The sequence below is a fragment of the Cicer arietinum genome, chromosome 4 (genome assembly GCF_000331145.2).
Source record: "Cicer arietinum cultivar CDC Frontier isolate Library 1 chromosome 4, Cicar.CDCFrontier_v2.0, whole genome shotgun sequence".
NCBI lineage: Eukaryota > Viridiplantae > Streptophyta > Magnoliopsida > Fabales > Fabaceae > Cicer > Cicer arietinum.
The window spans coordinates 13,528,035-13,541,402 of NC_021163.2; the positions used below are offsets into that span (position 1 = coordinate 13,528,035).

The 13,368-nt window shown below is 31.3% G+C and overlaps 1 protein-coding gene across 1 annotated transcript in view; it reads right to left on the bottom strand.

The window, feature by feature from the left end:
- Positions 1-5,379: 5,379 nt before the first annotated feature.
- The window catches only part of LOC101489729 (uncharacterized), a 10,380-nt gene continuing 2,391 nt past the window's right edge, over positions 5,380-13,368 (bottom strand). The window contains exons 2-3 of the mRNA XM_004496666.4: positions 10,748-11,055; positions 5,380-6,140 (exon numbers count right to left, since the gene is read on the bottom strand). Coding sequence (XP_004496723.1) covers positions 5,785-6,140; positions 10,748-11,055 — 664 coding nt within the window. The 3' untranslated portion in view covers positions 5,380-5,784. The remainder of the gene's footprint in view (positions 6,141-10,747; positions 11,056-13,368) is intronic.

The window sequence follows — 13,368 nt, forward strand, 5'->3', positions numbered from 1 at the left end:
AAAGAGTGATGAAAGAGTAAAGGTGGTGGCGAAATGGGAAAGAGAAAGATAGAATGAAGGACAACGAAGGTGATGACGTGGATTGTCGATTCTGGTTACACGTGTTATGGGTACTGAATAAAGGTAGTTGAGGGGCGGTGCTATAATGCGCTTGGTGTGCATAGAAATGTAAGTGGAGGGAAATGTAACTATCGTGTCGTGTTCCCGCTTAAGATAAGATCATAGTACTAGTACTATATCAATTGATAGGGTTGGGTAGAAGTAGAAAGGTTAAAAATTGTTAAGTATACTAGGATAGGATTAGACTATTATGGTGGTTATCACTTATCATTATTTATTTAAGGTAAATTCTAGTCCTTGACATTTCAAATAACAGTTTTCAATTTTTGGATTTTTCACACAAAACATCCTTTCTTATTAATGGATCTATCACTTGTGTCATTCTCTTTTAAGTATTTAACTTACTTAAAACTTGCTTAAATTAAACTAATACTTTGTTATTGTTCTTATTTTAAATTGTAGTACTAATTATAATATTATAAATTTCATTCAAGTCATAACGAGTGTGTTTAAGATTTTTAAACACACATTAAGAAATATAATTAAAAATAATAATTAATTAAACTAACTATTTTTATTAATGATGAACTTTTTCACTAAAAATACAATAAAAATACAATAACGCATTATAAATTATATATATAATAATTATTGAGAAATAATTAAAATTATATTAAAAATTAATAATAATATTCATTTTAAAACAATAATTTGTTATTAAAGTCACGTTCATTATCACTATGAGACAAAGAGTATTATAGATACCAAACTGATGTGACTTTTTTTTTGTTTAAACTGATGTGACTTTTATCCATTTGCTTAAGGATGTCTATAGATTAGTTTATTTTAGTTATACAGATTTTCTTATTAAAATGTATTGTTAAATAATTCTTGTGTCACATTCTTTTCTTCACTTAAGAGTTATATTTTATTTGTTTTATTTAAGATTTTAATGAATGTATTAATAAATATAATAATTATAAATAAAAAAGGATAACTTATTTTATTAAATTATTCATTTTAATTATTAGCAAATTTTTTACTACTATCAATATAAAATACAATAATATTTTATAAATTAAATTCATAGTAATTATTGAAAATATTTAAAAAAAATTAAAAATAGTATTCATTATAAAACAATTTTTTTGGCTGAAAGACACTAACGGAGAGAGTACTAAACTCCAACTAATCAAATTAGGTGGTGATATTTATATAAGAGTCAAGTATTTTTAGCACCTATTTATCCACTCACGAAACAACATTGTTAAAATATTATATGTTAAAGGGAAATGTGTTAGTAATAATTAACTTAAGCATACGTGTTAATAAATTAAAAATATAAATTTTAATTTTAATGTATCATTTTTATGATAAATTTTTTAACTTTGAAAGAACTACTTTTACTATAAAATTTCTATAATTAATTCCTTAACATCATCCTTGAGAACACTTATTAACTTTTATGCTAAAAAATGAAGCTCTTTTATTTTGAATAGCAAGTGTTTTGTAATGAAATGATTAATAATATAAAAATTATCCATATTAACCATGAGTTTAATAACTATAAAATATCGTACAACAAAATTACATGAAAGACTAATTACTCCCTCCAGCCTCAATCATTAGTAAAAATGCCTGCTTATGCATTTATAAAGGATGATTGTTATGTATCTTATTTTTATGTAAAATAAATAAATAAAATTACTAATTTATCTCTAAATAAAATTAATGTAACAATATTTTTGAAATAATGTCATTAAATATACATTTTTTTTCTTCTTATAATTAAGGTCGAATGGAGTATATCATACTATGATGTCAATTTTTTTTATATGTTTTTTGAAATTTTAGTCTCATTGGCATTTTAGTTTTTATCTACAAAAAAAATAAATGAGTAAACATGTTTCATTCTCTCTAGTCTTAATGGTATTTTATTTCTATTCATAAAAATAATGGATCGTTAAACATTTCATATTCGTTTTAGTCCATTTATTTCCGGCATTTCATATATTTTAGTAGACGTATTTCGTGCATTTCACATTCTTTTCAGTCCAATTTATGTCTTGTTGTGTAGCATATGTCAATTAGAAGTCTTAAGTTATAAGTGATATGACCTATAAACTCTGTCTTAAAGTTTTTGTTAAATATGTGGTGTTCAATCACTTGAGTGATTATTTGTAGCTCAATGTGGATGATTCCCTCATGATCCAATAGTAATATCAAAGTCAGTGATTGACCAATAGTGTTTGGTCGGCTCCTTGTACCAAAAGTCTGTTTAATCAAGGGTGTTTAGACGACATGTCTCGTTGACGTGCGGAGGTCAACCAGGTGAATGAAATGGACTCACACTTGAGGGGGATAATGTTGTGTAATAAGTGTGAATTAAAAGTATCACGTTATAAATGAAATGGCCCATAAATTCATTGCATTAAGGTTTTTGGTAAATATATAGTACTCAACCACTTGTGTGGTTTCTATTAACCAATGTGGACATTCCCTGAGCTCCCCTCATGACTCACCGGGTTCGACATTTCATATTCTATTTCAGCCACTATATTTATGGCATATATGATTTTTCTTCTCATTTTCTTCATAAACTTTGTGTACCCCTTAAAGTATTTGATTCTTATTATCAATACAAAATATATGTAATATATTTTTATTTCAGCAAGTGCTTCCATAAAAAATACTAAGTACATATTTAGTTTTACAGTGGAACTGACAAAATTATGTTGAGTCACCGTTATTTTATCAATTATACCGTAAAATCAAACATCAACTAATATATTTTTAAAATATAGTTGGAAATTGGGTTTTCGAGAAAAGAAAAGAGAGAAACTATTTTTTTTCTTTTTTAAATTACAAAAGTTTTAAAAAAATATTAAATTAATTTAATTTAATTAAAATGTTATATGATCCATTATCATTTTTTTTTTCAAAAAAAATATCTAAAATATGTACTTAACCTTCGAAAGTTTTCCGCTCAAAATTCCTCTAAAATTCAATTTCCAAATATATCCTAAATGTATATCTAGTTTTTCTCTTTGAGTGAGGCAAAAACTTAACGCATAATTGATTTTGAACTATTGGATGTGTTGGAGCGAAACTGATTAAAACATAAAGAAAGAATTTGATAAAGTTATTGTCTATACAATTAATTATTATTATTACTATTATTATTTTTTTTTAGATAAAATAGTAAAAAAAACTTAAATACAATTATAAGACCTCGAATTCGAACTCGGGACATAATATTCCGTCAAACAATTTTAATATGTTTCAATTAAACTAAGTAATACATATATCTTTACAATTAATTATTAACCTTAAATTTATTGTTTAATTAATTTTTTTTAAAATATATTAAAATATAAATTATTTTATATTTAATTTACTTTTATTAAAATCAATTTTATAAAATTTATTAATTTAATATTACTTTTTGTCACCGTAAAAATAAATACATATTTAGATTATTATATAGACAAATTCTACAATAAAACATATTAATAAGTGATACACCTTGAACTAATGTTTAAAAGTTATTCAAAATGACAATATTTTCATCTTTATATTTGAGACAGTCAATTAATGTTAGATAAATTAAATTTCGAGATAAATTGAATTTCGAAAGATCATTTCATTTTACTTTTTATCAAATTATTGCTTTAGCAGTGAAGATATATAAAAATGTTAGCTTATATTTTCAACCACTAGCATGTTGTCAATTTTCGTTGAAACTTAACTTTAAAGCATTAATGCCACTGTATCAAGTTCGTCCACCGTAGCCTCCGCTTATTATATATGGTGTGTTGCGTATGCAAGAATGTTGGTAGTATAATTGCTTGTAGTGATGTATGTATCAGTATTGGTATTAGAAGGATTGAACTTTCCCAGAAATCGAAGCTAGATCGGGAAGAAGACGAGAGTGGTGGGGCAAGTGACAAGAGTATTGAGCACCACATGGGAGGAGTCAGATAAAGTAACTAAAAGGGAAACAGGCGTAAATCAACTAAGGAGGTTTATCTCAATTCAATTTCTAAATGAAGCTTTTTCTTTATATTTTTAATTTTTTTTAAAAAAATTCACTGAGAACAGAATGTGTTTGGTTTGAGTGGAGGGTGCAGTATCTGCCATCGCAGAAAGACACAAGCATGCGTACAAATGCACTGTTCAGATAAGGTAGTAGTAATTCACCCTTTTTTTCAATTATTTAAACAAAAAATCATCATGTTCACTATCAAGTAATAATAATAATTATTAATTATTTATTTGAAAGATGGAGTTTCTTCTACTCACTCTTTATCTTACATCCTAATGTCATAATGGGCTAACTCGTGAGCTACTTTATTTCCTTCCTTACTTACGTATTCAAATAATTTTTTTTTAAATATGAAAAATTATGAATTCAAACTTAAAGCCATACAAAACGATTTCTTTTTAACTACCAATTGATTTATATTTACGGGACAAAAAATTATTATTTTAAATTGTATTTTGACATTTATTAAATGACATGCTTCATATTGCCATTTTAATAAAAAAAATATATTAAATTCCAAATTCCACTACAAAATAATTTAATAGATTAATCATCTTATCTATTGAAATGTTGTAAAATTTTAATAAATATAACTCTTTCAACTTGAAAGTTGACATATAAAATCGACATCGAAAATCAGTTACAATTTGAAAGGGAAAAAGAACAAAAAATCGTGTACAATCCATGATTTTTATACAATCAATCTAATGAATCGCAAAATTTGTGTAACATGCAAAACTTATCTATTTTGCACATGTTGGAAAGATCCTATATATATTAAGTCTGTTTACAATTTGTATACAGCCTGAAAATTCACCGACACTGTCCTTCATAAGGCAATCTAAGTTTCTTAAACTCCAATTGCGTCCACACATTTCCATGAAAGAAAATTTGCACACCAATTTTGTTGTGCTCGAAGATTAATTTTAGATATACTAAACTCCACCATAACCATTTCGAGTTAAAATAAACTCGCTTACAATCTTAGGATGCATTGAATAAAAATACTGCATTATAAGTATCATTGTTTATTTTGCCCTCAAAAAGTATCGTTGTTCACTTATCACCAAACCCCTATACTGCGGCTCCGTACAAAAAATAAAAAATAAAACTACAAGGCAGAGTTCGAAGTAAATGACAAACAAACTAGGAATCGGTTACTAGAAGGTTTCATGTAACAATTAAGTTAAACTAACTACACTAAACTAAGAATAAGCTCATAACGCCCTAGAGATTTATAGGGTTTGCAGGAAACCATAGGTACAAATTGCTACTGCAACAAAAAGAAATAAAGATAAATTGAAATGTACACAAACAGTCCCCACCCAATAAGGTGGAAAGAGAGGACATAACCAAAGACTTCTAATTCTAGTCAATTGGCTTTACAGTAGACAGGAAAATTAATGCCTTCCAGGTTGTGACATGGTTGAAAGGCAAACAAATCTTCCTAATTTCTACAGTTAACCACAGCAAGAAAAATCAAGAATAAAAATTATTGGCAACATTCCCTCTCCTATTGTACACTTTTTGTTGAGCAAACCTCCTATTGTACATCGAAACGGTCAGTACAACATATAAAATAAAGCTTTATCATCTTCAGAAATTAGAACTATTAATGCAACAGGAAATATTTCATCCAAGAACAATCCACAAATTATCATGTATGCATAGTCCAGAAACTACATGGAGGGTTTGTATTCCCTCCGGCTTTCTATGACTACCTTCTTCCTTGTGTCAAAATCAACTTGTTCAAGATCAAAAGCAGTCCCTAGATAGCCATACAAAACCCTCATTTTCTCTCCTTTTTTCTCATCAACCTTAACAAGGTTCGGATTATTCTCATCATCCTTTCCTAATGTTTGGGCTTGCACACGAGCCCAATCCTTGCGTCCATGATTTTCCTTCTTAAAGTGTTCTGCAAGACGAATGGCCTCCTCCAAACCTGATTTGTCCCCAGCAAACTTAACCAGTGTGATGCCCAAATGACCATCTTTTCCATATAATGCCTTTGATTTGCCACCCGCAAATCCGAGCTCTGGAAAATCATTTATGAAAACCAGATTGAATTAATACATTGTGAAAAGAAGTTTATCATTATCAGACATTTGAGTGGAAGGTTCAAAAAACCCAAGATTTCGTTAAATACGCAACAACCTTAATTATCTCGAGATTTTCCTTTTAATCAATTACTTGCTTTAAGTCTCTAGATTTTTCTAATTAACTAGCTCAACAAGAATAGTATAAATAGGGTTCATCACAAGGTGTTTTGACACAAAGCACTAACATTTTCTTTAGGAATTTTGAGAATTCTAACTCTCTACCTCTTTCCTGATGTCTCTCAGCCATATGCATTGTTTGTGTCTATGACATTATATTTCAAAGTTATGCAGCATTGGTCATGGATGCTGCCATTCAGGCACATAAGCCAATCTTTAAGGAGATTATGAGGCCAACACAACGCCATGTTCGTCAAGGAAAATCATGGGAGTGAAACTGGTGGAAGTAGAAAGGAGAGAAAGGGCTAAAAACAAACCATCTATATCATGAGAATAGACAGTAAGGTGGCTGACTATTAGGAGGATGCTCAAAAAAAAAAGGACAGATAAGTTACTTAACTTTCTACCTACCATAATAGACAATTTATCCCTTTGGGACAAAACAGATCAATGTTTAACCAAAGTACTTGCAGTAAGATTACAACTACAAAAATAAGCTGAACTAACAAGCTAACAGTAATAAATGAGAGGATTTAAAAGGATGCCAGATGCAACCAGAGGAGACTATATTTCACACCAGTAATTAAAAAAACGTACAAAAATATCTAATACAATCAGGAAAGCTGAACCCAAATCCAAACCCAAAGATGAGTACGACAATAAGCACTCCATTTGTATGACCTCGTGTAGCAAAACACTACACATCGAACACAACATAACTCGTACAAATTAAAACAGAAACAGGGCCAGAAAGCACATAGAACAAATCAACCCCTTCTTTCCTGTTGAAAAACAAGGTAATAGTGTTGTACCAACTAAATAAGAAATCAACCATGCCCCAAGTCTATTTGAAAATGTCTAACCACAAAATATCATCCTTAAAGCTTGCTTACTTGCAAAAAACAACATAGTTAAGCACAAACCAGATTAATGTACGGATTGGATCTACACTAGATGAAGAACTAACCCACAATAATGTACACCTACTCTCTTAATGTAACATCAGATGTCAATAAAAGATCAACACATGTGTGTGCATAAATGCACTGCCGCACGTTCCATGCATAAATGGACAGATAAGAACAGATGTGCACATGCACAATTCAACATTTTCAATCTCAATGAATAACCAGGTGCTCCATGCAAAACCAAAATAGTTGCACATCAACTAAAATGATGTTCAGAAACTATACAGATATTGAAGAGCTGTCTCACAACACAACAAGATTTGCCAGACTGATTTTCTTCAGGTCATCAAATCTATTGTCATTAAAATATCAACACACACATGTGCATAAATGCACAGCTACATATGTGTTTGTAGTTCTGTACATAAATGAACAGTATATACGTTCACACACAATTCATAAGACATAGTTAAGAAACAGCTAGAACAACATCATGAAATGATGCATAGCATGAAGAACAGTCCTGTAACAACATTCGAAACCTACTTTCTTAATTGTACAATTTTGGATCTAACCTTAAAATAACAATTAACACAACCCAACAATATTTTTGATGAATGGCGTTTTATGGCAGCAACGTCAAAAATCCACCATAGCAATATAGTGGATGCCGTTGTGGCTTATAGTGGCTAACTGGCTATAGAAAAAAATAGAACATGCATACTTCCATACGTAAGTAGGTCTAAAGAATCACACACACAAAAAAGAAGCAGAATATAATAATCAATAAGAAACTAATAACATGTTGAAAATAATAAACTAGAGACATTAGAATAAACAACATTCAGCAATAGTATGTGATAAGAGTTTTGAAGTATTTCAATAGATGATAAAGACACACAAAGGCAAACCACAAAACAAATCTAACACAGTTACTGTATAGGGGAGAAATTATAGTTCATGATTTTTTACCTTTTTAATCAATTTTTTTACAAATGCCGTTTTAATCTTTAGCTCGACTATTTTAATACTAAAGCAATTTTCCAATATTAAGCAAATAGTAATTAGCTAACTAAATAATAATAAATAAAATGAAATTAATGAAACAAAACTAAAATAAATAGAAGCAAAATTAAAAAAGAATACAAAGATTAAATTCAAAATAAAACTAAATAGAAAGATATAAAAAATACAGCAAATAAAATAGAAGACAGATACAAGGGCCAAAAAAGTGATTCACTAATGGGTCTCTAGAGGTGGATCACGAGAGGTAGCAGGTGAAAGTAGAAGTGAGGCTATGAGGCAATAGAGTCAAGATGAGAGAGAGGAGGGAGCAATTAGAAACAAAAAGAAGAAGTTAAAGTCATCCTTGAGTCTGCAGGAAACAGAGAACTAGCACAAGAATTCTCAAATCACAGATCAGAAAGAAAGATGAAGACATAGAACACCCACTGGCAGTCCTTCCAGATATTCTCACATTTCCCAGAACACCCACTGGCTTCCAACCTCAGCCATGCAGCTTCCCATTAGCTACTAACCCTCTGTTCACGCACCTGCAAGGCTGCAACTATTTGTAGCTCTATTCTTTTTTTCTTTCTCACCCTTTGTTCAGCTACTAAAGCACTCCCACTAATTGTTTTACTTAGACTATGACTTAATAAATAGGAAAATGTCGTAACTCTTTGATTTTGGGAAAATTTTGTACTTTTTAACATTAACTATAGATATAGAAAAAAATACTTATACTGAATCTAGTCTTTAATACAGAGAAATGTCAGAGATCATCACTCTATGTGAATCCTACTACAGCATTTTTGGGGTCAGCTGATCCACCTCTATCTAGTTTCCATATATTTTTTAACTACCATCCCAAAGAAGATTAGCATTTGGACTGACTATCATAAAATTTATGGAATACCTAAAATATGAATTGATGAACAGTTGAAAACCATCTAATGACCCAAAGTCCATCTACTCAAGCTGTATGAATCGCCAATGGGCCCAAATTTCTTATCTAAGAAAATCCCGAAGGACAAAGATGACGTGTGTAATTCTTGCCAAAGCTACAATTCAAATGCAGCTACAGGTTAGAAAACTGTGTTCTAAATTCTAAGTGAATTAAGCTACATTTATTGACAGCACATAATTATTTGATAGAACGTTAGAGGTTGATGCTGAAAACTTGCTATACTAATATCTACATATCATAAGCTTACTTTTCCCACAAATCAAAAACCATAACACCGGAGTTACAACCACCCTCACAGTGTATTTTGAAAATGCAACAAATAGAAAACAGAGTACAAATGAACAGCTTCAACAAAGCCATTTTACATCATTGAGTTGTAAATCTTTCTCATCCCCTTTTCAGAGCAATATATATGATAATGTAGATATGTAGCACAACTGACCATCAACCACATATATCAAGACAAGACACAAAAGAGAATTAATGAAAGGTCACACATATTAGTGATGACCTGTAGCTTTTGATAAAAACAAATTTCGCAATACAAAAGCCAAGCCAGAGCAAGAACGTATGGTGAAAATATGAGGGGACTAGTATGTAAAAGATACTTGCAGTTGCACACATATTTTTCTATCTACCTACCGATCTATGTGTGTGACACACACAGCATATATAAGGGGGCTCGTATGTCAATGATATTCACACACATATTTTTCTATCTACCTACCGATCTATGTGTGTATACACACACAACAACATATATACATATGCCCACATGATGTGTGGGTATGTCTCTGTCTAAATATATGCAACTTTATGTATGTATAAAATTAAGCCAGAAGGATCGACTACAATAACTTTTAAGGAAACAAAAGCTGTTACTGTTAACAAATTTCTCATAAATAAACACAAAGCTTTACCCAGACTTAAAACGAAACTAAAAAAAAAAGATGATAAATATGCTAGTCAACAGTCAAGCAAAAAAGTAAACATAGCAATATTAGCGAATAACAATAAAAGGTGGCAAAAGCAGCAGATGCTTTCAACTTCCCACTAGTTTATTGCAATCAAATGGACAGATAAACAAACCATCATTGGATAACTAGCATAAGATGTTACATATCGGTATTTAAAAAGAAAGACACATAAGAAATAAAATGCAAACACTAATGTCAACATTGAAAACAGACCATTTTAGCCTGCCACAAGTGTACATTGGCAACCATTTAAAATGCCGAATCTCTCTAGTGTTTTAGTTCCTGATTTTATGTTGATGTCTTGATGATATGTCCTATATAATTGAAATGATTTGCCATCTCATTATCTTCAAAGAGATAACGCCATAAGAGTATTTCATTAAAATGTAGCCTAAAGCAGAGGCTGACTAACAAAAAAATATCAGGAAAGGAAAGGTAACTAACTGTTTCAAGCCAAAACTGCTATAAAGGGCTGCTCAGAAGGCATGCAAGTAAGATTTTAACCTGATTATTAGACCTCAAAGAGTCATCATAACAGAAAATGATTAAAAAGATGGAGAGGCATATTATACCTCTAATTTTATTGTCCATCCATTTGTTTCCCAAACCCTCCATACGACCATCTCTACTTTTTCCTGTATTGGTGTTGTGGACGATCACCAAGGGTGGCCACATTATCAGATCATCCTGGTTTGCTTCTGCTTCATCAGCAGATAGAAACTGATATGCCTTTGAGTTATCAGGAGGCTTTGAGTAATTCCATCCCATTAAGACACACAGAGCTTTGTGTAATCCCAAATGACCAGCACTTAAATCAGCATTATCTGAGTTGTACGTGTGCATAATGAGAGCATGCATATCTGAAAAATCTTTAGCGGACCTGAAATTTGAATATGAACTTCATTGAAGAAAACATCTAAGGTACAAAAAATATCTTTTTCTGAACGAAGTCAAATAGAAAAATAAAACCTAAGTTACATCAAAAAGCATCAAGAGCCTACTCAAGAAAAAGCAGGGAACCCCTGCCAAATCCCAAATCAGCATCTATACATGGTTTGGTAATAAAATGTTCTGGATGTCTAAATTTTCAAAAGACATATATAACAATGACAAAAATTACATACACACCTTTAAAATGCATGACAAATACAATCATGTTTCCACATACAATGTCAATCCAAAATCACAAGATGCATATGCATAACACATGTACCAAACAAGTAAATACAAATTCTAATTCTAATTCTAATTCCAATATATTACGAAAAACCTCTCTCAAAAGAGATACACGAGGATGACTCTAACCAGCACACCATATTCGTTATCAGAGTTTCTACTTTCTACTCTCAAAAGGATTCAAATATTTGCAAAGATATATATATATACATAATAGTACATGTCACACATGAAGCTAAAACTCAACTTCAGAAGCAATGTTCTAAAGGGCACCAACAGGTTATAACACAGAACCTGTAAAGCAAAGTTCCGATAGAAATGGGACAGCTACGCTCTTAAACTCTGACAAAAAAGGAAATACAACGAAAAGAAGCAAGAGAAAATTTATATAAGGAAACCCTGTTCTAAAGTTCTGTTTGAAGGGCCCAGAGGTAGAGTGCCGCTTTCTAATCTATTTAAATAATAAATAGAAACCACTACATCAAAAGACTGAAGAAACTATATATTGAACCAAGAAGGATACACTGCTTTCACAGACAAGAATAGAAAGTTGGAAAGTGATGACAGCGACAGCCATTTCATAAAGCAACATTAGAATTAAAATACAAAATGACATATAAGCGTGACATATTAGAAACCATAAAGAGCTACCAATTGTTAAGAGGCGTATGGGCTCCAATGTAGCACAATAACTCTAAACTAAAGAATGAAAAACAAAGCACAAGTGTGTCAGAAAACGCAGCAACTGTAGCCCCAAGTTACAAGGCAAAAGATCTTCAAAAAATTATAACAATAATGACAAAACCTTGCCACTTTCCTGTCACCAAAACAGACATAGGGATAGATCAAAAAGCTACATAAAACTATGAGACAGGCAACCATGAGATCATAAGTATATCTGATGAAAAACTAAGTTTCCCAGTACACCAAATCCTACATAACCACTAACTAACTTGATCTGAACTACAAGTAATCTACACATACCGCTTCCCATAATTTCTAGTGAAACAAGCATAACAGCAACCGGAATATATATAAGCCCAATAAATACACACTCAATAAGGATGTTCGCTCATGGAACCGACTCCATGTAAGCAACAGAAATCAACAATGTAAATACTAGTAGATAAACTTAAAGGGCTCACTAACTCGCTATTTATAAATTCTATATCACAGCATTAAAAACTTTATGCAAATTTACTGGCCAGCCTAGATGGCATCAGATGTACAAAGTCAAAACTTCTTCTGAAACTAGTTTCCAGCAAGTCAAATCAATTGGGACCTTTAGAGTGATAACTCTATACGCACAAATATGACATAGGAAGTTTGCCAATTAAAACCAATGCAGTCAAATATACGCAGGGACCGAGTTTGCAAGGTTATACCCACTCAAACAAAATTGCTAGGCTATATGCATGTTGTTGCTTTTAGATTTTGAGAGTGATGTCAGTTACCAAAACAGAAGTGATACTGTCCAATGGGAATTAAAAATATAGGAACAGCCGATCAGGGCACAAATGCATTCAAAAAACAAAGTTGTAATCTTGCTCAAATAAAAATAAAGCAATCAACATTCACTACAGATATGAGCTGCACAAGTTTACAAGACACGCAAAGATCCACCATCTAACATTAAAGATACTTCATTTCTGAAGAACTCAAATCACAAATATTCCGAAGTTCAAATAGTTCCTTTGTCTCCTTGTATTGTATGCCAGAGCCAAAGGGGAGCCAAAAGCATGCCCAAGAAGGGGCAGACGTAAGGCAAAGGGGTCAACACTCAGCACCTCTTGCTTCCTGAAACGCGTGCCTTTCTGTTTGCTTACCTTTAGAGTGGTAGAGCCTCAATGATAATTTAAAAAGAAAAAAACGACACCAAAAGCCCAACCATCTAACTTGCTAATTGAAATTCTGATGCTAAATGAGGTAAAAGTGTCAAAATGTTAAAAACAATAGCTATCGGTCTTTAGGATTTTAGCAGCAAGAAGCCTCCATTCTAATTGGTTCAATGGATCGG